Source organism: Opisthocomus hoazin, chromosome 7, assembly GCF_030867145.1.
Source record: "Opisthocomus hoazin isolate bOpiHoa1 chromosome 7, bOpiHoa1.hap1, whole genome shotgun sequence".
In the NCBI taxonomy this organism is placed as follows: domain Eukaryota; kingdom Metazoa; phylum Chordata; class Aves; order Opisthocomiformes; family Opisthocomidae; genus Opisthocomus; species Opisthocomus hoazin.
The window spans coordinates 66,735,602-66,762,140 of record NC_134420.1 but is presented as its reverse complement, the minus strand read 5'-3'; the positions used below and the strand labels follow the sequence as shown (position 1 = coordinate 66,762,140).

The 26,539-nt window shown below is 40.7% G+C and overlaps 1 protein-coding gene across 2 annotated transcripts in view; it reads left to right on the top strand.

Annotated features, from left to right (window-relative positions):
* KCNH5 (potassium voltage-gated channel subfamily H member 5) overlaps window positions 1–26,539 on the top strand; it is a 174,080-nt gene that overhangs the window by 99,122 nt on the left and 48,419 nt on the right. For both annotated transcript variants that reach the window (XM_075426830.1, XM_075426831.1), the window contains 2 exons: window positions 9,843–10,042; window positions 21,666–21,918. In XM_075426830.1, the coding sequence (XP_075282945.1) occupies window positions 9,843–10,042; window positions 21,666–21,918 (453 nt within the window). The remainder of the gene's footprint in view (window positions 1–9,842; window positions 10,043–21,665; window positions 21,919–26,539) is intronic.

Below are 26,539 nucleotides of genomic sequence, written 5' to 3'. Positions count from 1 at the left end.
GTAAAGATAATGAATGTGCCATTTTTTCTTAGGCTGTTAAGACCCTTTTCTACATCAAAAGGGGATTTTCTTCCATTGTTCAGGTTTCAAAGGTTTAAAATCAAAAGACTGGAGGAAAAATGTTTTGCTATGAATTATTTTAGCTTTATGAAATCTGGAGGTGAATAGCTTTAACTTTTTGTGGAACTCTAGTTTTTTTTTTCCTTTGTTTTTAGTGCAAACACTTCAGGGAAGGCAATTTTAATTTGAGGTAGACTGTCAGCATCACATAGAAAATTTTGGATGCAGAATTTTGCTCAGCTCTGTCCAGAGATGCTGAATTTGCAGGACTGAGAATTAGAGGGAAGGTGCTTCTGCAGATGACTTAGATGAGTAAGAAACATTATAATTCAGTTCAACAAAGCCAGTTTTGTGGTCATTTTACAAAGCAGAATTATTCTGAAAATAATAGCATGCAAACATTGTCTCCAAATTTGAGTCTTTTAATATTAACAGTTAAGTACTTTATTTTGTTCCTTGAGTTCCTAAAAATACCCTATCATTACATACAAAAATCTATCCTCACACAGAGTTCAGGCTAATGAATTACACTGCAGAAAGAAGGAGCTACCGAATAGATGCAGCTTTGCTTTACCTGTGCTCTATTACATTAATATTTTCAGGCAGATGTGGTATAAGCATGCACTGTTACACTAACAGGTGTGTTTCCCACACCTCTCAAAGCTATGCGTGGCCTGTGTTTTGTAGCTGGAGTTATTTTTGTCTAGTTGTCCCAAATCCATTCTTACTAATTGTCCTGAGATAAAATTGAACTTTCAATTAAATGAATAAGTAAAGTTAGATTTGAAAGAAGTAGAAAGAATGAGCAACCCAGAAGACTGAAAGGAAAATGAGCAGCTGCAGAAAGCCTGAGCCCATTCATATTGTATGTTCTCCTTTATGCTTACATACAGGTGTATCTGTGTGTGCGTACTTGTATGTATATATGTGCATTTACAAGTATCTAAAACATACCAACAAGTAGATTTATACAGTACAAACTTCTACATTGGTGTATGCAAAAAAAAAAACTAAGAACCTGGGAGCAGAGAGCTAGAAACGTCTTCTAGTACAGCCCGGTACTTTGAAGGTGTGTTTCCTAAAAATTTCCTACTATATTTTAACAAGACAGGCAATTTTGGTGGTGTTCCTCAGTGTGCAAGTGATGTTCTGGCATCCTGCCTCCAGCAACATTGCTGTCCTGGGTTCATCTTAATGTGACAAGAACTTGGTGTCCCACTAAAAAATTCCCTTAAAAATATTAAAGAAAAAAAATCAGTGACAGAAAAAAACCCCGCAGCTCAAATCAAGCAACAAGCTGTCAGGTTGTTTCACACGGTAATACTGACAGCTGCCAGTTTTACTCAGAGAACTTCTTTCTGGGGATGATCCCTTTGGTTCCTGTGCTCCCATTCAGTGGTGCTGGAGACCCTTTGCATCCTGGGCTTGTTACTGGTGACGGTTTTGACACGGTGAGGCACACAGGGGAAGGCACACAGGATGGTTTTGATCTGCAGGTGTCAGCGCTGGCCAGTGATAACAGTAAAGGCAACACTCTGGGAAAGCGGCTTCTTTATTTCTTTGATGGAGAAAGGAAAGAGAAAGATTTATGTAGATGGTTGTTTGACAGACACAATTCAGTTTTTTTTTAAATATTGGAGAGATTTGCATGGAAATGAGGCAATGTTAAGGATAATATTCAAAATGGAGAAAATGATAAATAAGGGATGGAGCAAAGTGCTAGAGGCATGGGCTTGCTGGTATAAGTGATGAACATAATTCTCATGAAGTTTGGTCGTCTTCTGCCTCTCTACTTTCCTTCTGCACCCCCTGTAATTCCTTTAGGGAAATGATTGCGTTGTAATTAACATTTACTGTTGGGCAGGACTTTATGCAGCATGTGAAATGCGAAATGTGCCATTTGGTAAGGAGGTGACAGATTTCTGAATAAAAAGGAACGATGAAGCATTGGTATAAGAAATGTTTTAGCTCATTTCACTAGTTAATTATTCTCTGTCATTATGTCATGCCATTCTTATAGATGGAAACGTAAATATTACTCCCCCAGTTGTCACCACCGAAAGCTGAGACCCAACTTCCACTGCGTATGAAATATTTAGAAAAAGCACTAACTCTCAGCCTCTTGCTCCAGAGCTCTTAGGGAAAAAGCTTAAGATACGGATTTTTCAGGCAGAGTGAGGTTTTGCCACTCAGTTAACGCAGGGTAATTCTGCTTGCCCTGCTGCCTGTTGGGGTGTAATTGCAGCCATTTTTCAGGCTGTGCCGTCCCATCTGATGTTTAACACCTTTCAATGATATGATGAGGGAGGAGCAAACCCTAGCAGACCCAAGACACATGAAGCTTTCCAGTTGAAAGAAAGTGCAGGAAGTTGCATCCAAATGCCAGGAGGAGACCACTGAACCTGTGCAGGGCTGCATTCTGATAGCTAGCAACATTCCTCAGATGAATGAACTAAGTAATCTAATAACATGGGCTGGCGGCGGTAGGGAGTGTTGAGCAGGGCAGATGTGTCTGAACTGTGATTTCAGGCTGCTTAGCATCTGCATCGTCAGACCCAGGCAGCCCTTGGCCCCTCATCCGCAGGGGGGGCCCTTTAGAATTTTGTTGTCTGTGCTGCTGAGTAACCTTAGCCAGCTTCAGCTCGCGACCATCGCTCCCTCAGGGCTAGGAGCCAAACACACTGATAGCTATGGACAATGGTACCCATAATGTAAGACTGTGTTTTGCAGTACCGATTCAGCCAGTCTTGGATTGCAACTGTATGCAGAAATATAGCTCATCTTATTTGCATGGTGGAGAGGCACGGAGATTTAAAGTAAATATTTTCTGTTAGCTAAGTGTTCTCATGAAAAAAAAGCTCCCAGTTTCACAATTTAAAAATTAGTGACTGTACAAGTGCAGTTGAAAGCCCTTATTTTTGTAAGAATTTATGCGTGAAATATACAAAATGCCTAACTGCCTCCAAAGCAGCTGTTCCACTCTGCTGTGCAGTGTTCTCTATAAGGGGAAGAACAACAAGTGAGAGTTCCTACAGTTTACTACTGATGATCCTCTTAATTACGTAATTGTTTAGTTCTCATCAAACAAGTGTCTCATCAAAGTTAACAGGGATTTTACAGACCTCTCTTTGTTACCGTTATCCTCCTAATTTAGAGTTTGCATTACTATAGTATAGGGAAGGTGTTGGGTCAGGAAAAAAGGGGTGAATGTCAGCTGGACCCACGGAGGAGCTGTGCATCTTATGTGACTGCAGCAATGGGTATAGGAATGCATGGATGGCCACCATCTCCCTGCGTTGGCAATATGGGATGTACATCTGGATGCAGGCACTGTACGTAGAGCCTATAGGCCATGGCGATGATGGGATCAGCCTGGCCATGGTGTGCATTTGCCTAGACACAATTGCGTCCAATTCCCCCCTGATTTCCGTGGTCAGATGATTTTAGTGAGATGTTCAGAGCTGAAGTTCACTGTTGAATCCAGATCTTTGCCCATTAGCTTCTCCTCTGCAAAGTGGGTGTAACAATGCATTGTTGGGGCTTATGGGAGGATAAATACATTGGATTATGTGGCATGGGATAGTACAGTGATATGACTGCATGGTAATTGGAGGAAAGATTCTTTTTTTTTACTTTGAGTACTTATGGAAGCAATATTTGAAAGCTAGTATGTGCTCGTGTTGATATCTTCTCCCTGTGAATGGAGACTGATTGAACACTGGTGTAAAACTGGTGTCAGCGTTGCTGGAATGGGGGAGTATACCTGAACAACACAATATTCATTGGGACCAAGGATTCAAAATTAAAATTGGCCTTTTGAAGACCTGTAAAACCACAGGGATGTGTTGGTGCTTCCATCAGCACAGCTGGAAGGCAAGAGTGTCGCTGCGGGGTGGAGGTGGGAGGCTGAGGCTGCGGAGCAGGATGGGGCAGGCATCGAAAGAGTGCAATAAAACTGTGATAAGGGAGGGGGCTTGGAAGGATTTTTTTCCTTCTAAGTAATACGCTTTGTAGAATAATACTGATGGATTTGAAGAAAGCTATTTATTGTAACAGCGGCAGCCTATTGCTGCTGCTGCATCTCAGTGAGGCTGTCGGGAGGTGGTCATTGCACTGGGCTGCCAGGTGTCCCACTAGATAGTGCCTGCAAACGTTTTGCAATATAACCAGATGTATTAAGGTGAGATGGAAAGAAATAACGGAAAACTGGTCAGCTTTTAAAGTAATAAAGCAGATATTTGAGTACTGGGCTTATACCTAATTTTATATAGTATCTATATATTGGAGTTTGTATTTAATTTCTCCTGAATTATATAGCTTTAATAATATTAATCTAATAATCTTACAGGAATTCCTCATTCCAAAAATTCATTGAAGAAATTGCAGCTAGATTCAGCATGCAAAAGTGAATATCTATATTGTTCCAGGCTCAAGGCCTCATTTTCTTCTTTACAATTACAGTTTAGAGGCATATTTTATATACTTAGATTAATAATATTCTAGCATAGAGCAGACCATAGGGAAAACTAGATCGCTGAATCAAACTTTCAGTTCCTAAAGGCAGATGTTCCTATCTGAACATATTTAGCATACCGTCAGGATAAGAAGACATCTGAAATTTGGGATAATTTAGGTAACTCTGAGTAATTTTTTTTAGAAAGTTCCTTGTTTTTAAACAGGCAAGAAGATTTATGCAACACTATTGCTAAATCATTCAAAATGTTTTATGTATGTACCAATATAGTAACACATTTTGTATATAAAAATATATAGCACTGACATCCTTGTATGTAATTTTGGGGATATTTTTCAACACTGGAGAGTAAAAATAGAAATTAAAAAAACAGTTGAACCACCTACCTCACCTTTAGGACTGTGAAAAAAATTTTCTGCATCATTGTATCAAATTGATCTCTGTGAAGTCTAGTGAAGACTGTTCCACACATAGGACAATTAAGTAAATGAGCGTTGGGTGACCATAGGAACAGAGCAGGAAACATCTGGAGAAATGCAAGTTAATAAAGAGAAGGTGAATAAATGCAGTTTGACCTAACTAGTCATTTCAAGAGTAATTTCACCGTCAGCCTCTGTAGTATCATCTCTCCCCTTCCTTGTAAACGGAGATACGAAATTAAAACTATTGAAGTGTATATATACCTTTAGAGATTTCTTTAGAGATTGTTTACATCCTCTGACTGTCAAGAAAGGCACAGTATTTTGTTTCCTTCAGAACCTTTCGCAAATGATCTTTGCTGCCAGTTCCCCCTGCCAAAAATAATTAAAATACAGCAACAGTGAAATGCCCTTGGTAGCGCTCCTCTGCCTTTGTTTTTTAAAGGTGAGTGGTAAGGCTCGCACTTGGCACTTCACTGTTTGCTCATTAAATAGGGATGGTCTGAGAAATCTTCATTTGCTAATTACGGGCTTTAAGGGTAAAAAAGGAGAGCCTTAAACCTTTAAAGGCTGAGAAAGGCAACAGCAGTGTTAGAATCATAGAACCATTAAGGTTGGAAAAGACCTCTAAGATCATCAAGTCCAGCCGTCAACCCAATACCACCATGCCCGCTAAACCATGTCAGTGCCACATCTACACGTTTTTTGAACATCTCCAGGGATGGTAACTCAACCACTTCCCTGGGGAGCCTGTTCCAATGTCTGACCACTCTTTCAGTAGAAAGACTTTTTTCCTAGTATCCAATCTAAACCTCCCCTGACACAACTTGAGGCCATTTCCTCTTGTCCTATCACTGACTACTTGGGAGAAGAGACCAACAGTCACGTGGCTACAGCATCCTTTCAGTTAGTTGTAGAGAGCAATAAGCCTCCTCTCCTCCAGACTGAACAGCCCCAACTCCCTCAGCCACTCCTCATCAGACTTGTTCTCTAGACCCTTCACCAGCCTCGTTGCCCTTCTCTGGACACGCTCCAGCACCTCAATATCCTTCTTGTAGTGACGGGCCAAAACTGAACACAGTACTCGAGGTGCAGCCCCACCAGTGCCAAGCACATGGGGATGATCGCCCCTCTCCTCCTGCTGGCCACACTATTCCTGACACAAGCCAGGATGCCGTTGGCTTTCTTAGCCACCTGGACACACTGCTGGCTCATGTTCAGCTGGCTGTTGACCAACAGCCCCAGGTCCTCTTCCGCTGAGCAGATTTCCAGCCGCTCTTCCCCAAGCGTAGTGTTGCATGGGGTTGTTGTGACCGAAGTGCAGGATCTGGCACTTAACCTTTTTGTATCTTGTAAAGTTGGCCTTGGCATTAGGTGCTTGCCAGTGCATCCATGTGTGTGCATGTGCCTGCACACGTGCTTATGTGCACAGGGAATGCAGTGTGCTCTGGACATGGTCGGCTCCCTGAGCTGAGACATCTCTGCCAGTTAAGGAGCTGATCCAGCTCACATCTTTGTTCTGGTCCATCTCTGTCGTGTTTGCAGATAATGCAATTACCCCAGCCTAAATTTGGATGGGGAAGAGCAAAGGCAGGTAACTTATATTTTTAGGGGAGACTAACCTCTGCTCATTAGACCCTCCCAAGCACAGGACCCTTTCCCTGTAGAATGGTGTCACAACAGGTGCAACAAATGCAATGCGCATTATATTACATATTTATTATTTCTTTATCAGCACAAACATTTGCATGCCAAGACCGGCAAAACAATAAACAGTAGCTTTTTAAAATTTTTTTCTAAGTATCGTACAGAGAACAGGGATGGGGAGCTGGTTGACAGAGAGGGGGATTTTCCAGGCCAAACTATGAAAAGTGTGCTCTCCCTGCAAAACCAGCAAACTGGTCCCAGCAGCTACCAGTGCTGGCGTAGGGAAGCACCATGAGTGAGGAGAGTCTTTGAGGCACAGCCTCAAAGCTGTGAATATCTAAGTAGATTCCCTTTAAATGTTTGCCAGAGACCCCCCTCAAGCAGTAATCTGTAAGAGAAGTGGAATATTTAGATGAACTCAACCATGTGTCTTTACTGTTTTCCCCCCATGCAGTAACCTGTAAGAGAAGTGGAATATTTAGATGAACTCAACCATGTGTCTTTACTGTTTCCAATAGGAGGCAAAGGAAGGCTTTGATTTCCAACAGAAGGGTAATGTTGGTTTTGTCTGTGCAGACTTTACAGTGTGTAGGCTCGTGAATTCTGGCTTAGTGAGGTACTGCTGAGTAATGCTTCCAGCTATTTTGCAGGCTTGATCCAATGATTTATTCTGTCCTGAATTTCTTTAACAAACATACTATTTTTAAGTACAACTTTCTAGGACCCTGTATTAGGAGACACAAAACTGGAATTTCTTTTCTGGCTGATTTTTTTCTACAACTTGTCTCTGCCAAAGAGTCATTTTTTTGCAGACAAGGTGACATGTGCCAGTTGCTTCAGACAAGCTGTTTTCACCGTGGCGTCGTTAGCTATTTCCAACCTGTCAGGTGTCACAGTTGAATGTCTTTTTTTCCCAACCTCACAGGGCACTGTGTCACATTTTTTAGTTAGCCTGTGTCTTCTGTGTAGGTTTGCATGGCCAGTTGGGTTGGTTGTATGCATTGTAACTGCATATGCAGTCCAGCTGTAGTAAATTTTACTCATGCAGAAAGACAGCAGTCTGGGGACAGTTAGTGCTTCTCTTTACATTTATAGTCATAGTAATTTGTGAGTGCATCTAACATCAGAGGGCAGGACAAGATATTGTGCACTGACGTATCTGATGAGCTGAGTTCATGATAAATCAGCAACTGTTCTTCAGATAGGTGAGGGATGTTGCACTTTGAAGTGACACTTCATCAAGTTTGTCCTACTACAAAAGTCCAAGAGAGTGGAGAAAGCTGAAAAAAGAAGAAAGAAAAAAGTCAGGTGGCATTCATCCGTCTAGACTCTTTTAATCCACATACTCTTATACTCTGAGTGAGTGTTGATAAATATTGAATGGATACAGAGGTAGAGAAAACCTTTCAGTAGCTAGCAGATGTGATACAACGATCAGTAAAGCAAGGAAAAAAAACTACCCTCGTGACGGGCTTTATTCCTGGACATCACATAGAGTATTAATCTACTGTGTTTTTGAAAACTAAAACCTCGTGTTCATTCTTGCTACACATTGTGTGAACTTCTTTAATCTGTGTGTTGAGACGAAAAATCCCAAGACTTTGATAAAACAATGAACATCCTATTTCTGATGAACTTCAGCGTCTACATTTTACATGGACATAATCAAAAGCACTGTGAGAAATGGAAGTACATTTTTTTCTATTTCAACAGGTTTTAGGAAAGCACCGTGCTTCTTTAAAAATGCCACCTCTCAAATAGGGGTGATGAACAGTAGTAAATTAGTATGAAACAAAGTGAGTTTTTTGGAACGAGGTAGAAATATGTTGTGTGGAGGGAAGACATTATGCACTGAGAGATGGAAGGCATTTTTTCCTTTCAGAGTGAGTTATTTCTTGCCATTTGTAGGCTGCAGTTGTTTGTCTAAAAAGCAGTATGGAAATACATAGCTGCATTCTGATATAAAGTACCTCCGAGCAAAGACTATTAAAAATGACAGGCGCATTTCTGTGTGTTTGATAATGCCAAGAGCAGAAGTAGTGCTGCACATTGGTGCTGTGAGATACCAGAATAATTCTCTTTTCTGCAAGATCTGTAATGCCTAATGGAAGAATGTCATTTGGGGCTTGCTTGCAAGGGTAATTACATTGTGACTCAATAAGGCACCTTAAACTTGCTTGACTTTAAAAGCGTCTTTCAATCTAGCACTATTCAAGACAGCACTAGTAAAGGTGTGCATTCAAGTTTTTGCCTAAATGCTTTGCTGAATTTAGGCTTCAGAAACCAACGGTTTTCCATCAGACAGTGTTCACTGCATCACACTTCTAATAGTATACTGAGGTTGATGCCTTTTCAGTTGGAAAGGCTTACTTAAAACGTGATTTCCTTGAATACGGCGTGTCGTTCTTTGGTGTTGCACAACCCAACTGGCTGAGCTTGACAGTAACAGCATGTTTGGAAAGGGGAGAATCAAACCAGAAGAGAAGGTAACTCTGGGAGTGGGTTTGAGGTAGTGCTTCCTACTCTACCACGTCCTCCTCCTGCCCAAGTCAAATCCCATCAGCAATGGGACTTTCTATTATTTGCTAATCCAATTTTTCTCTCTTTGGAATCATTAGCGGCTGGCATCTAGAGTTAACATGACATATGCAACTGATCTGCTGGGGCAGCCTGTGAAATTGGACTGTGAAGTGCCACTCCGAATCTTTCTTGTGCACGTCTTGGTCATTGACACAGGACCCCATTTGTACAGAAATCCCTTGCCAGGCTTCCCTGGTTCCTTTCTTCTCCATTTCATTTCTTGTTTGGGGCTGAGACCATTCTCTACCCATAGCACGTGCCAGCTAAGACAGTCTTACAGAACATCCACATGATTCTTTGGATAGTATCTTCAAGGTTTACTGGCAGGCTGAAGCTACATTTGAAAATTAGTTTGGATTAGTATAGGGTATAGAGTTAAAATGCACTGGCTGTTTTTAAATAACTCCATGTGTGGACATTATCTGTATGACAGATTTTGTAAATTGATGCACACTGAGTGGCTGTATGAGTTGTATGAGTAAATTCAATAAATAACTGTACATGTATTTGTGTGTGTGCATAAACAGAAATTTTCATTTTACACCTATGGATTTGCGGTAATTTGTAACCATACATAAAGTTCTTTGACGTTATCCTTGAATTCTGAGTAGCATTTACTGGAGCATTCATATTTATTTTTAATTACCTTTGATTTTTTACAGCTCTTCTTTATGCAACTATTTTTGGAAATGTCACCACCATTTTCCAGCAAATGTATGCCAACACCAACCGATACCATGAGATGCTGAACAATGTGAGGGATTTCCTAAAATTATATCAAGTCCCAAAAGGCCTTAGTGAAAGAGTCATGGATTATATTGTCTCAACCTGGTCCATGTCTAAAGGAATTGACACAGAGAAGGTATGAGTACATGAGGTAACAATTTAGATAGCAAGAGTTTGTGTCCATTGTGTACTTTCTTAGAAACCGGACTGTATAACAGCATATAACTTACTAACAAATTCTTAACTGCATGCTACTCCATTATTGTGTTTGTGTTTGGATCAAAAACTGGATGTTTTGAAACAAGGACCATTTTGCTGCTTTGGAAATATGCCTGTATTTTTTATTATGGTAAATGTTTTCTGCTTTCCAGTCTTACTTTGACTAAATACTAAATAATTTTAATGTACTTAACTATTGAAATCAACATGAAATTGGTCTTCAAATTAGTCCGACAACATAATTTGGTGTCTAACCTACATCAGTATTATTCTGAAAAGTATTGGCATCTGTGAATTGCAATGAAATTAGTTTGGTTGACTTGGACCTTTTGCTGATGCCCAGGACATCGACATATCCATCAGCATAATTAGTATAGGATTTAATGGCAGTAGAGATTGATCTCTTTGAGCTAAAATCTCTTGGCTAGAACGTAAGGCCTTTGTTAGGGAGGTACAGAAAGTGTGGCACTGCTGGCATCCACGCAGGGTAGAAGTCCTACAGGACTTCAGCCCTCATAAAGGACTGGTCATTTAGTTCCTCAAAGGCTGATTACAGGAGAAGGTCATCTTTGGAGAGTGATTCATTGTGTGCCAACCAAGTGAATTGTCCTCAGGGCCTCTCTTTCTCCATGGTATGTGCAGTGAGTCTGTCTGGCCTTGGATGTTTTAGAGAGCTGAAGTCAGATGGGAGGGTTTCCACCTGCAATACCTTGAATTTAGGTAAGATATAACAGTTTTAGGTCTATCTTTTTGGTCAATGGAGATTGGTGATGCTCCTGTGGCTTATGTGGACCTGCTACACATCAGCTGAAATCAGGCATTCAAGCTCCAGTTTCCATGAAGATTTCTCTCCTAAGGACTTAATAGGGAAGTGTCAGAGGGAGGGCAAGGAAGCATCATGGAAGATTAATGTCTTAAAACGCCTAGTGCTTGCCGAGCTTCGAAGTTCTTGTTTCAGTTGAATCTACCGTGTAATATGGGATGATGATACAGCTTGTTCAGATATGCCAAGATGAAGTCGTTACACTGAAAAATTTAGTCTTACATCATGCTGATGCAACAGCAGTTATCCTGTTAATCATCTGCTGTGAAATTTGGTTTACCATCACAAATACAACTATTTTAAGTAACAAGGATTTTGATTTCTTTGGTTCTTGTGCTTTGGTATGCCACATTCTTTAATATCTTAACTTCTTATACACTAATACCCTAACTTCCCAATGCTGATTCATAGTGTTAAAAGTGAGATTTTACATTGTAAACTACTGTAAATGCATTTAGTCCTATTGTGTAAACTCAAACCCATGTGAAAATTCAACTTTCGTTTGCATTTATCTCCTTGCAGTTAAGCCAGAATCCTATATTATTCCACTACAGTTTCGTTAGATTTTAATGATGCTTTGCAGTTAAGTAGGAGAACTATGCTTTAATTACTGAAATTTCCTTCTATAGTTTCTGCATGTCCGGTTTTATAGATTATAAAAATGCAGTTACAGCCATAATCTTTGACTCCTGGTAAGCAGCATTCTCTGGAGTGTGAGATAGTAGTGGCTGCTTAGCTAGATAATTAATATGGCTATAAAGTCTGCGACTTAGGTTTTTAACAATTTTCCCTTGGTAAAGACTTGCCTAAACTTAGGCCTGGATCCAAAACCTATATAAAACAGTGGAAGGATTTCAGGAACCTCTGCATCTGGACATCACTAGTTGCATCTAATCGAACTTCCCAGAAAAAACCATGTTACAGAAGAACAGAGACAAGATAAACGTAAGAACTTGAGCACCGGTTTGAATATTTTGGTGTTTTGTATCCCTTACAGCCTGCAAGTCTGCAAAAGCAACAGCAGCAGTGGCCTGTAGTGCCCGCACTGAGCATCCCTGGGTCTGTACGAGTGTAAGGAGCAGGCAGTTTGCTTTCAGCTGCAGGGCCTTAGCCAAAGTCAGGATTTGTTTTAGCAAAAGGGTGGAAGGCTGTGTCATAGCCAGGCAGCCTTCCTACCTTTGTCTCCACTCAGGAAGGTGTTACGATGTGTTTCACTGAAACAAATGAGAAAATGTTGTAAATTCCAGCTGAAAAATGATAGAAACAGTGGTGCAGTCCCAGAGAATAGTCATGTAGGGTAGATCGTTTCTCTTGCATTAGTTCCTTCGTTACCCCTTCAAGCCCTGTCGGAAGACGCGCTGTATTTAAATTGAAGCCATCTGTATTAAACCTAGAGCAGCAAGTGGACGGGAGCACACTATAGGGACCTCCAAGCTACACAAAGTCAAGTCAGATTTATTACTGTAGACACAGTGAGGCTAATGGGACTACACTGCACCTGCAGCTGAGCTGCTAAATCCAGATAGTGCTCCAGCGTAGGCTGGAATAGGGGACTACTGCCCCAGGTCTTCAATTGCTTCTCTGCACTGCTTTGTCTGACAGCCTGGATGTGACCTTAGGGGTTTCTTCCAGTCTAGTTTTCAAAGCTCCAGTAATGAGGTTCTGACCAGTCTTTTGTCTGGATATCTTTGCCTCACACGATTTCCCATTCTCCTTAATTTTTATGAACTTTTCAATGAGCTTCTTATTATCTTGCAAAACACGTGTGCTCACGGCACATGACAATTAGTGAGGAATTTCTTAACTTCTCAGTTTCCATCAGACAGCTCAGATAATTTCCATCATCCAGGGATGTTTTTCAACCTAACATACAGTATTACATCCTAAACTATTCCTAATATATCTGCATTGTTACACTGGAATGTGTTTTGCGACATCATTTGCCACGAATTTATAATACATTTCATTCAGTCACTTGGCATGTTGAAATGGCTTTGTTTTGAAATCCAAATTAAAAGAACAAGAAGGTTAATGTACTAACAAAGAACAGAATTTCTTATATGAGTGTTACAGTAGGTTCCTATGGTGATGAACAATCCTAGCAATTTGATGCAGTAAAAATAAACACATGTACATGTGTTTGATAACTAGGTATTTTAAATTAATATGCTTGAAATTAAAATATAAGTTAATAACTTGATTTGAATTACTACCACTTAACATGTGTAGATTTGTTGCATCAGATCTCAAATATCTGTCCTTGGATGACACATGGGGTGTATAGTCCCAAAGAGGATCTTGTCTAAAGCTGGTAAGGATGCGTCCTTAGATGGGAACTGAAGGCGAAGTGGAAGTTAGCATGGAGGAAGTTAAATGAGAATCAAGTCCTTGCTGCTTGTGAAAGAAAGCTGTCCCAAACAGCACTTTGTCTTAATGCCCCTGTCTGTCGTCCTCATATGTGGAAGAGGACTTGTTCTCCCACACTGAAGTGACGGTGCCTTAAGCACACAATTTTGGCTTCCCTGTTCTCCTTGGGAATAGCTCATCTTCAAATCCTGTCTTCAAAGCACAGCGCTTCAACCTGTCTCCGAGTGTTCACAAATAAGGAATTAATAATGACACTAAAAGTATTAACATATTTATTATTATTACTTAAGGGGAAGCAAGTGGCCTCTGATCCATAATCTTAAATCAAACATGAGAGCCATCTTCTGACAGCTGGGATGATGTATGTAATATATGCGCAAGGACTCTTATCTCCTGGTGTAACAGTGGCTCAAACAAGTTAGAATTTTTTTTATGTTTAATGCTACAGGTTTCGAGGTTATTCATCTTATTAGATGAGCAGAGCTAAAAATATGACAAAACTGAGAAGCCTTTATATACTAAACCGTAGCTCTCATTCAGCGGAACCTGCTTTTTTGAGAGAGGTAAAAAAGAGGAAGTACATTCTCTGTATATGACCATTTTTAAGCAGCTGAAAAAATCTTTACAGTAATAATTTGATAAATGAAACACACACTGAATTCAAATCTCAGCTTTTATTGAAATCTCTAGGCAGCAAATGAAAAATTCATATATATTAGCTCTTCTATAAGAAATAGATCTTTATACATGAAAGCAGAACAACCATTAACTAACATGCAGATGTCTCAAGGTCTCATCTAATGATGACATTCTGAAATGTCAGTAAAACCCAAAAAATTTCTCTTCTTGACCTCGATGCTGTTGTATGGCTTAGGATTTGTTCAGAAAGCAATTAAATAAATGTCTATCATGTTTCAACAGTCGATTTCTTCAGAAAAGCTGTAGGTTGAAAGAGAAAGAAGGCATCTGTTTAGTCTCAACCTAAGCATCAATGGTGATTCGAATAATGAGAGCCAATTCCACATTGCAATGACTGAAATGGAAATCGTGGGAAAAATAACACAGTATTAAAACTATTCACTGCTGGCCCACTAAGCTTTCATACAGGAGAGATGGGTTTGTTGTAAATAGACACAGGTTGTAACTTTATTAAACATGAGTCTACAGAAGGACAGTGCAGTCTAGTCATGCTTGCTGTTAATAAGATCTTCAAGAGCTAGAGTAATGATTAGCGATACCCTGAGAAGAATAGGGGAATCAGGCTGCCATTCCTACGGCGTTCCATCGTATAGAGGTGTCTGTAAGTGCTGGCTGGATTTCCTCATGGGTGACCGGAGTAGAAGGCTTCCAAGCTTCGTGGCCAAAGAGAACTTCTACAAAATTAGCCGTGACAGCTACATACAATTCCCTGCTGAAGAGGGAAGGTAAAAATCGTTTGGACAAGTATTTTTGTTTCGTTGTAGAGGCGGGGTTGTTGGTCGTTCCTTGCAGATCTGGACGAGGTGAACAAGAAGTCTTCCCTCACCTCACAGAGCTGAGCTAGGACCAGGTACAGTTGCAATCCACGGTTCTTTGGAGAGCGGGATGCAGGAGAGGCGGTCAAGGTCTCACTTTCCTTCGTATGGGTCCAAGAGCAGGGCCTGTGCACCAGTGGGGCTTTCTGTTTCACCTTCATGGATGGTATGGATTATTTACCTCCTCTATGCACTGTGCAGAGCCAGGAAAGATTATCCACAGTTATCTCTGCCTCTTGGATCTGTTCATCTTGGGATTGATACAGATTAAACTATGAACCTGTTGTACTTGAGGGCTATGGAGCAGCTCATGAGCTTATTTCTTGGGGGAACAAGTACCCGAGTGGATGGGTTGGGTATTTTCCTGAGCACTGCCACTGAGGGGATGGAGCTGACAGAGGGGCTGTCAGTTCCAGAGACCACAGCTAGGGAAAGGTCTTCTCCAGATCTGTTTTCTTAATGCTTTCACCCTTGAATGTCTTTACATAATGCTGCATGTTAGAAAATAAAGCCACCTCCAGAGGAAACACAGAATAAAGTAATCCATTAATCGACTTCATTCTTCCTAGGGTGACCTTTGTGGCAGAAGTTGTCACTCCAAAAAATGTTGTGACTTGAGAGATTCTTTGATATATGCCATATTCTTTCTGATGTTTATTTTTCTTTCTTTTATCTCAAAAGTTGTTTTTTAATGATAGAATTTCCTGTGGTCTGCTATCCTTTGCCCCATTAGAAGGTCACGTAATGATTGTGCTTGGGATAGATATTACAGCAAAACTGAAAACAATGAAACTTTTAACTGTACAACCCTTAGGCAACCTGGGATCTGCTACTTTGGGTCATCAGTGAATATTACTGGTGTAACACACTTGCCAGTGCATTAGACAAACCAGCAGGCCCTATGCTGGTGAACCTCTTGATTCCTTAAAGCATGTGGTGATGCCTCTCTCTTCCCCTGTTTTTGAGACCCTTAGCTGGATTCTATCTGTGTTGACAATACATTGAATTTAACGTAATCTAGAGCCAATGTCTAGAGATTTTTGAATGTCTCTAACATTTGTTACTCAGTTAAAAATACAGTTAATTTCATTACTATACCACTAAATCTAACCATTTTGGTCACTGGTTCAGCTCAGGTATTGTTAATAAGAAAACAAGCCAAACTCGACTTGTTAGACTTGATTTTCAGATCTTAATTTCTGAATATTTATACCAAGTGACCTTGGATTTTAGTGCAATTAAAACAGAGCACACTATTGCTGCTGAAATTCAATTCTTAGTGCCAAGATATTCAGTGATGTATTAAAGATTACCCTAATGCATGCACGGTTAATAACTGCTCAGTTCCATACATCACCTTTGAGTTACTTACAAAATTACCTGATTATTACAGGAAAATGCTCTGTGATTTGCCAATCAGCTGTTTTTCTTACCTTTGTCTCTTTGGCCCCTGTCCAGTGCCTAATATCACACTTTTAGCCAGGTCTGCAGAAGGATTCAACACTCAAATGAGCCAGATCCTTCTAAAAACCTGAATAACTTGGTCAGGTGCCTAGAGGGTACTGTAGTTTTTTGGAAACAACTAACCTTGATTATGACTGCTGAATATGTCTGAAAACCCGGAATGGCATTTCTCCATGAAATAGAAAGAAGTATCAGTGGCCTGTAACCAGGAGTTTATTATATTTATTGTCAAAGCTGACATCTTTTAGTATCTCCAATATTTGTTACGGTTATTCAATTAGGAAACGGTTCTTCTTAGTCCACCACTAAGCCTGTCTAAGCTCTTCGCTTGAATATCAGTCAATGTATTAATGTATCCCCTAGCTATAACCCCAAGAAAGTGAGAATCCTGTGTGCTGAAAGAGAATTGCAAATTGATAGTGTTCGTGATTCACTGGCCTCTGCCCTTTCTGTTAAAAAGTTTTAACAGATTCTGTAATATTAGCTAAGCCATCCTGTAGTGTTTTCCAGCTGGGGAAGGTTTTTTTAAAATATTTAAACTCTTCCTAAAAGATACTGTTTGGACACACTCTCAATTTGTACAGGTTTTGTTTCCATTCATTTGCTTTTCTTTGAGTTCTTTGTAATCTCTACTCCCCGTAGAGTTCTTTGAGCTGTTCAAGGGGCTCATCTTAAACTGCCTGAGCGTGCTGAGGAAACAGGTGGGAGAGGAAAAAAAATCAGATGAAACCTCCTTGGGAATTTTAGTGCCCACTTAACGATCTTGAGCTGAAAAGACAGTGAGATGTTTTGTCTCAATTCCTTGTGAGTCTTCCAGAGCTGGTTACTGCCTGTCCCAGTCTTTAGCAGCAACCACAAGCGTTTGACTCACTGCCAGCATTTTACATATGCCACAGGGTGCTCTAGAGATGACAGTGGTGTTGATACTCTGCATTGGGTGTCATTGTGTTGGAGTTTGTATCGGTTGGGTGCCAGTCAGCAGAGGGTGGTGATGGCAGAGCTCAGCCATTGCCTTCTACTGACTTTGAGAAGGTTTAATTTTTTGTGCAGAGAAGGGAAGTGATAAATGTTATTCCATGCTTTACTTTCTCCTCTCTCAGCTTTGTAGTGGTTCAGGTCTTTGTGGATACATGTGTACTGTTCATGTGTGACATGGAGCCTTGCTCCTTTTCTGGCAGAAACACAGCTTATGCAGCCAGCGAAGATTTTCCTCGGGGTAGAATCTGACTTTCTTCTCTGATTTTGCATTGAAATGTATTAAGTTCTGGTCTTTCACTCTGCTTGGATGCGTATGGGAAAGCTGACTGCGAAGTCTGTGGCTACAGATTTATTACAGAGCAACTTCTGTAGCAGCGCAAGCATCTGGTCCCTGCAGACTGCCTACTCCAAGTCATGTGCTCCAAAGCCATCACTTAGCAAAGCATTGCAGTCAGCAACCTTAATATCCTGCCTTGCATATAAACTGCAGGTTTCACTGAGAAAGGTCTTGAAACCTCTAAGGAAATTTCCTCTTCAGAAATTTGTCTTGGTGGTTTTTGATACGCTGCTGAAAGCATACACTGACTAGAACAAATGTCCCAGCTGAACTTTGGTTCTGCTAACATGAAGTGCTGGAGGCATTTCCCTAACAGTGAAACAAGAGATGGAGCATTACAGCATATCTGCTCCCTTAAATGGAATTTCTCTTTTACACCCACGTGTGTACATTTGTACACCTTACGGACTCACGTACAACCACATTGCTACTAGTGTGTATCTTTTTAGTTGCATGCTGCCTTTAAAAATGCTGAGATCTCAGTAAGAGCATTTCGCAGTGAGAATGTTGAAGTCTTGTGTTATCAATAAGGGGTCATTTTCAGAAGGATGTTTATCTGAATTTGAAGTGCCTATTTTCTCATTTTCTGCTCTTAGTATCTTTGGACTATTTGTCATTAGCTTCCAAATGCTTTTGTGTGATCCTGTATCACATTATGTGTCTTCTTTGGAAGCACGAAAATTACTACCTGTGGTAATCTGTGTCACCAACAACCCCTTTCCACAGTACAACTAATAGAGAAGCTGGTGGCATCTGTGACACTTCTCAGTTTGTGACATTGGGATCTGTAAACACAAAAAAGAAGTGCTGCAAAGTCGATGCAGTCGAGCTGGAGCTCGTGATGTCCTGTGCTTGGAGCATACAGTAAACACATAGCTGAATATTGACATTGTCTATCTTTGCTCTTTTTTCCCCCTACATTTGTCTACATTTATCTTAATCAGTCAAAGCTCCTTTCCAAATCTTTTAATATTAAGTATTTCTTTTAGTTGTCATCTGTTTCATTTTCTGTTCTAAGTACTTTCAGTGTAGCAGACAAGAAAACTGAAATAAAGAATATTTGTTCCTAGATAACTCTTGGATCATTACTCATTTACTGCTGTACTAGCTGATAAGTGATATCTCCATGCAGTAATATGTCATTAGGAGAATCACTTTATCTTGACATCAGTAAATTCCTGTATTATGCTTTCTAAGACTGCTTTTTCTGTGCGACAGGATTTTTTTCTGTCTCTTCATATTACAGTATGTGATGATAGATATGCTTGTTGTATCTATAAAAAGAGTAATGCTGTGAATGCTCACTTTTATTATTCTGTATTTAACTCTGTATTTGTGAGGAAACAATATGCTGCTTTTCATCCAGGTGGCTTTTATTCTTGAGGGACACGGTTCATTTACACTCCAGAAACCAAAGGGTCCTGGAACACCTCAGAGTGTTACATTAACAACCTCTGCAATAGTTTAAATAATTTTTTTTGATACATTTAAGAAATTCTTCAACTATTTTTCCTGTGGTTTGGAAGCTTAAAAGACAAAATTTGGAAATCAGTCATGTATGAATAGACAGATTTTTCTTAAGAGCAGTGTTTGGGAATTCATAGCTCATGGCCTTGTTAAGTCAAAAGCACTTAGGTTACTGAGGGTATTAAAGGGGCGTAAAAAGCATCTAACCATGATTTAGACCCAAGAGTAGATAAAACTGTTAAAAATCATCAATCATGATACAAAAGAAAGCAGAATTTTTCATTAAACTACTATTGAGAAGAAGAGAGATGGCTTGTTTCTGTTTTATTATAATAAAGGTGAGTTTTCTGTTTGATCTAGAAGCAGGGCTGAGGTGAAACAATCACTGTCAGAATTAATTTTTCTTTTTTACTAGAAAAAATTAAGGTGTGTCCATATTTCTAATGGTAGATGGAATGACTCAGGTAAGTATAAGTTTGTAATATTGACATATGCCCCTAATGAAATTATGGAAATGTGATACAGGATATGGTCAACAGCGACTCAGACAAGACATCATTACTAATGCAAATGATGGTTTGTGGAGAGTGTGTCTTGTCAAATGTGTTTATTATTAATTTTTATGATAAAACAGACTCATGTAGGGTGTTCTAGTATGTTCTGTCCAACATTTTGTTATGGAAAAATAGCATTAAGCAAAATTGACTCAGTCTGTATCAAATCAAATGAAAAATAATTAACTGGTAGATCTGGGAAGGTGATTGTAAGTGAAAAAGCCTCATGCTATGGGGAATTTTCCAAGGAGATACTGTGCTTCAGAGTGTTAGGCACAAGAAGCATCGTCTCTTGTTTATTCAAGATGAGACCAAGAGATGACTTGATCATATTCTATAAACACCTACATGTGAAGAGATTTCCGATGATTGCAGGTGTTTTGTCTGAGCAACACAAGATCCACTGGCTGTTGGCTGAAAATTTTAAAAAAAGCAGTTTAGAAACAGCACATGTTTTAGGAAAGAGAGTAGCTGTCCATTGGAACAACTGCCCTATATCATTTAAAAGCATGAAATGAAGACCTTCTAGGCTATAATTTTACCAAGTGTTCTGGGATTGATATGAAAATTATGAGTGCAAGAGGTTAGTACAGATGGTTGCAATAGCCCCTGCTAGCCTCAGACTGTCATAGTACAGAGGATAGGAGAATAACTTCACATTTTTGCATTCGTTATATTTTTGACGACAAAGGAATTTTGATTTATTGAAATAAGAAAGGGAAGAAATGTTATTATTAAACTAGAAATTGTTTACTATTTTCCCATTCTGTGGTTTAGGAGCTTTAGTAATACTTTGCAATAATACATTTTATACCTCTTCTGCATTAAACAGAAATTAGAATCGTGGCTTTATTTCAATATTAACATGACCATTTGCCTCAGAGCTTAATCAGGGTTACCAGACTCTCCCTCTGTTTGCTAATATTCAGTGGTAGTCAACACGTTGACCCAATGTCCCTGTCTCTCACACTGTCTGCAGAGCAGGCTGCCAGATTAATTCCATACGATGAGAAATGAATCAGTACTATTGATCTGCAGTCTTCTTTGTGTGAGACTTCCAGAGTGCTCTTCATCTCATGCTCTTTTCTATTATTTATCCTAGGAAGACTTTAAAAGGTTTTATATGTTTCTCAGTGCAATTAGCTACTATGCATTTTAGAGTTATAAGGACATTAGTGTGTTTAGGAGGATGTGCAAATATTAAACAGAGTTTATAAACCCAGCAAGACCCACAGATTTTCACTTTCTTTCTTCAGGTGTATTTGTGTTACTATTTCTTTAGGGAAAGGTAAGAAATTGATTGAAGATCTTATTTCATTGATCTGCTATGGAGGCATCTTCATGTTCACAGGACAGTTTTTCACTCACCTTTACATTTCATAAGGTTTCATAATACTTTCTTTATGCTCTAATCTCAAGATCTTTGGATTTTCTAGTCTGTGAGCCCTCCAGGGCAGGTTACTTACCTTATGTCTGTACGCCACTGAAACTAAACCCTAGGTGTGTTTGGATACACGTCGGTAAGTGGTTTACCTACATCAAGACTTCTGAAGACTAGGTTTTTTGGATGTGAGCAAAATGTGGTGTTTTCTATTGTGAATGGTCCATCTTTGCGTGTCTTCAAGCTCCTTCAGCTCTGAGCGTCCGTTCTGTGCTCCTGCAGGGACTGAGCATAGCAGTGGGCAGATAGGCTGGGCACCAAGTCTGTAGGGATATCCACAAACGGGACATAGTAGTGCCACCTGCAGTTCTGGAAAACAAGTGTGAAAAGTGTTAGGAATGAGAACAGTGTAACAGAATAGTCCCTTCTTCCACATCACCCTTTCACCTGCAGTGAAAGCAGTAGACGGGTAGAAAAAGACTACCCCAATTCAAGATAATACTCCCACCAGAAGCTGTATGAAATAACTGGGTGGATGGATCTTAAGTTCTGCCCAGGCAGATCTGAAGATGCATCCATCCAGTTATTTCATAAAGCATGCACTGGCCCAGTGTCATGTTCCCAGCTGATTAATTTTCACTTTTCTTTTATTCAGGTTCTCTCAATTTGCCCAAAGGACATGAGAGCAGATATTTGCGTGCACCTAAACCGGAAGGTTTTTAATGAGCACCCTGCCTTCCGGCTGGCTAGTGATGGCTGCCTGCGAGCCCTGGCTGTGGAGTTTCAGACGATCCATTGCGCCCCGGGGGACCTCATCTATCATGCTGGAGAAAGTGTTGATGCACTTTGCTTTGTGGTCTCAGGATCCCTAGAAGTCATCCAGGACGACGAGGTGGTGGCTATTTTAGGTACTGTGATCTCTGTTGAAATGGTGGTGGTTTGGGTGTATTTGCCTTCTGCTTAGCTTCGAATATAAAGTAATCGTGCCTAACAACAACTGGGACTACAGGAGGCTAGTGGTTGTCATAAGATGGACATGTCGTGTCTCCAGAGATACTACTCTAGAAGCAAACCCTTCATCTTTTATGCCATTGGGAATGCTCTTTCTGCCTGGTATGGCTCACTAGTCAGAGCAGAAGAGAGCGGCATCTGTGTGCTCGACATCTTTTAAATAGCCTGGTAGAAGAAATGTGCATTGGTTTATATTAGTGTCTCAGGAGGAATTCCACATTAACCTTCACACTGGGATTTTCTCTTGTCTGTATTCTAGCCCAGAAAAACACCTGCAAACAGTCTCTTCAAGGAAGCAAGGTTGTTGGTTGTAGTGGACTGGCTTTACAGAAAACAAGCAGTTTGATCTGACTATGCAAAGAGATAGGGATGTACCATCTATGCAGCCACAGTCGTGAGAAATATGAGTAGTGGGGGAGCTCCAGATTAATTGCCCCATCACCCCACTGTGGTGTCTGTTTTGCCAGCAGTGGGTGGGAAAGAGCCTAATGCAGACTCCTCACTAGCTTGTATGGGGTTGGGAAAGGTGTGGCAGATGATGGCACGGAGTGGTCAGCACTAGTGTTGAGGCAGGAATCATCCTCAGAGGCAGAGCACTGTAGAGGAAGAACTGGTGGCTCTGCGTGAACACCATTCTCTTAAACTGAAGCTGTGGCTCCGAGGGCAAATCCAGCAGGCGGCCTTGTCCTGGGGGACCTTTCACACCCCGCTGAACCTCTGTACTGCTTCTTCCCTGTAAGGGTGGCTCCGGAGGGCTCCATGGGTCCCTCTTGTATCTCATGGGGACAGTCGTTGAGAGATGAGGGTCGTAATTACACTCGGGAGCTGCGCTGGCATATGGGAAGAGGGCAGACAGGGGGAGTCAATACTGGTCGTGAATCAAGGCTTCAGCTCCTTCCCAGCTGGCAGCAAGGGGGAGGAGAGGAGAAATGAGGACAAGCATGTAGCCAAGTGAGACTCCAAACGAGTTGCCATACAAGGCTGTGTACATGTGTCCGGTACTGGGGTGGGACTGGGCGGTGTGCAGATGTGCGGATGGGTCTGCCTGGGGAAGGCTCCCGGAGGGCATCACCTGGGTCCTCCAGGTGGAGAGTATCAACTAGGAGAATGCACATCCATGCTTATACCTGCTGCAGCAATGTATGTTCTCATATACACTAAGGTTTTTAAAAAGAGAGATCAAAAAAAAAAGAATGGATCTGTTTCCATATTCAGATATGAAGGCATTATGGCGAAAGCTCCTAAATCTGCAATCTCCATAGTAAAATATTCCTTGTATTTCAGCTCACTGGACCATTTCATTTCTATTATTAAGCTCAGTGATGATATCTTGTATTTGCTTACAGCTATTTAGAAAAGAAAAGCTTTAAGAGTAAGTAGCAGCATTTAAACACATAAATGGTTTTCTGGATATTGCAATGAAAACAAACAATAAATATGTAATATACTGAGCTAGAAGCCATCACTAAATGGATTACATGCAAAACTTTATTGCAGTTACTAATGAATATTGTGTGTTTGGAATAAAGTAAGAACTTTTAGTTTCTACCTTGTAAATGTGGTAAATCCATACCTACGTTATTCTCCATTTGGCTGGAGACACCTTTAACCATATTTAGTTGAAGGGAATTATCTTTAATTTCTGAAAGTGCCTTCAATTCTGCCATGGCTGCTGACAGATGATCCCATGACTCAGAGCTATGTTCATTGTGTACTACAGAGATTGGCAGAATGTGTAAATATAACTTAATGCATGATAAACTGCTTCCTCTAGTCATAGAGCACACTGTTTTTTCGTGCTCTTACAGATTATTTAACAGAATAGTGAAATGAGTAATTATGAGATGTCTTATCCTAAAAATTCGCTTGTGGAAGAAAAATCTCTCCCAGATGTAGTTGCAAAGACAGGTGCTGTGGCACCTGAAATAGCAACTGCAGATCAGATGGTGAAGAGTATAATTTTTATCGATCTGTTCTGCCTTGAGAAGTTCAAGCACAAGAAAGTGAATCTGCCTGAGGGGGAGACCAGATTTAAAAACCTCTGCCTAATGTGAAAACCTCTGTAGCCTGCTTTGAATACTGCAAGCATCTGCCATCACACTGGGTTTCCTAGGGAAAGTCAACCTACGGGGTTGTACCACCAGTCTGTCCTTCTTCTCCATCCCCCAGCATTAACCTAGAGTGGAAATGCGATAAGTATCCTTTGGAAACTTGTCTTCATTCATTTCCTCTATGGGAGCAGGAGGATGGCAGGACATGCTGTCTGCCAGCCCCTGCTCCTTGCAGAGCCGCCTATTTCCTAAGTTTGCTTTGGAACTGGTACTTTGCAGTTATTATTTTAATAGTGTAGTGTTATTTAATATTGTACTGTTATTTGCCTTGCTTAAAGAGACAGAGAGAGAAGGTGTATGGTGTGTTTTGTTTTTTTTTTTTACCATGCTTACCCACAGATGGAGGTTTTGGTGTATTCTTAGAAGTGGAATATCCTAGAAAAGTGAATCAGGTAGGCACACCAAAATGGGTTAGGAACATGCATCTTCCGTCTCTTACATTCGTGCTGAAGTGCAGGGCTTTGTCCTCCCTCAGGTCCCAACATGAATCACTCTGCGATGTTGTGCTTTTTCCCCTTCTCCATCTTTCCTTAGCACGTTCCTTTCCCTCGCAGCCACAGTGAGTTAGTACATCCAGCCTCCCTGCCGGCCGAAACCGTGTCCAAGGAGACTTGGCATCCCATCCAGGTGCTTTCTGCAGGCTGCACTGTGGAGACAACCATCCTTTTGTTCAGCAGCAGTTTTCCTGGCTCAGTGGCCTCCGCTTTGATGTTTCATGTGCTCAAAAGCAGGTGAAACTTGCAGCACTGTGATGTTTTATTCTCCCCTGGTTTGGTTTTGTTCTCATTTGTATGTACTTAAATGCTGAGCTGCTGCAGTAATCAACATTAAAGAAATCGGTAGAGTAAGAGAATGAATCCAATTGAGGCTGGAGATCCACAGTTTATAGGACTCATTAATGAAGATACCCAGATGCCCCATTGCTTTCCCCTCATTAGTTTTCTCCATTTCTCCAGGACAGTCTCCCACTTTTCGCAGGTACTGACTGCTGCTGCAAGCAGAAATCACACCGCATACAGAGCTGGTGTGATGGGATGCCACTTCACTGGAGAAAACAAGATCCAGTCATTTTAACATAACTCGTCTGCAGTTGCCAGGATAATGGAGAAGGGCAAACAGTCTTGTCTCTAATTATCAAAACTTTCCTAGCAAGCGAGGTGACCCTGAGAAGGCACATCGGTAATTTTCCACCGTCTCAAGCAGGAGTAAACAATTTAACTGCCACTGCTCTGCATGAGGAGGTGGTGTCAGCGGAGGAGTCTCAGGAAGGACCAGGGCTTTGAAGTCACCCAGGCTAATGAAATGAGGCATCTGCTAGCAGAGGGCACCTAACAATTCCCCTTGCTGCAATTAACCTGAATTGGCTCCTGGCGAGGAGTTTGCGCAAGTGGCGATGCCAGCCAAGCCTCTCCAGAAGCTGCCTTCCAGCTCCTGTGATTTGCGCAGCTGACTGCGTGAGTTGTGCAGTAACTTAAACCAGGCAGATTGATTAACCAGGTTTACAGAAGTCGTTTTGCAGCAGAGAAATAATGACCCACCACGTTCAAATGTTGATTGTAGGAATTGATCAAAAATATTGCTCAAACTGCATAGTGATAGAAATATATTGAGCAGTGAAATCCTAGCGAGGGCTGCTGCTGAATGAATTCAGTTTTGATAGTCAAGCCAGGATGAATAAAGATTTAATAGTTCGTGTTTCAGCCTCACTTAGGGTCCTGATCCCACGTGTATTCAATTAGGTTGTTCTTTGCCTTTATGTGTTGCATGTTAATTTTCAGTATGTTCTGCATATGGTCCCAGTGCAACCAGTTGTTATTGGATTTATTGTTTTTAGGCAAGCCAGGGTTTCACTTATTAAAGGTCTGCTTCATTAATTATATCCAAATGTTTGGTCTGGGAAGGGAATATTATGCAGTATTGGAGGAGTTAAGGAAAGCAAGAGTGCAAGTGGCATGTCTTCATGAATTTGCTATGGTAGCTGAAAATAGGGATGAGGCTTTTTCTGCTCTTAATTTTACATGTGTTTGGAGGTCTAAAAATTAAGGCTCTTACCAAATCACACAGGGGAAAGTTCTTAAGAGGCTGAGCAAGTAGCAGCTCCCATTTAGGTGAGCAGGAGACCCAGGCGCTCCACAGCTCTCATCCATGGGAATTAGTAATTCAGTATTTGGGATCTGTGCATTAACACTTTGAATTTCCTTGGTGTTATACAGCCTGGGCATGTGCTTTGTGCAGGACAAGACTGACTATGTGTGATGCAATGTATGATATGAAAAATTGTCAGTCCAATTCTATCTCATAGTATTAGTAGCTACTTCTGTGATTTTAATTAGTTTGGTTGCAGCTTGGGTTTCTTCTCAAGTGGAATGAAGGTGGCAGAATTTTTACTGCTATGTCAAATCAGCTC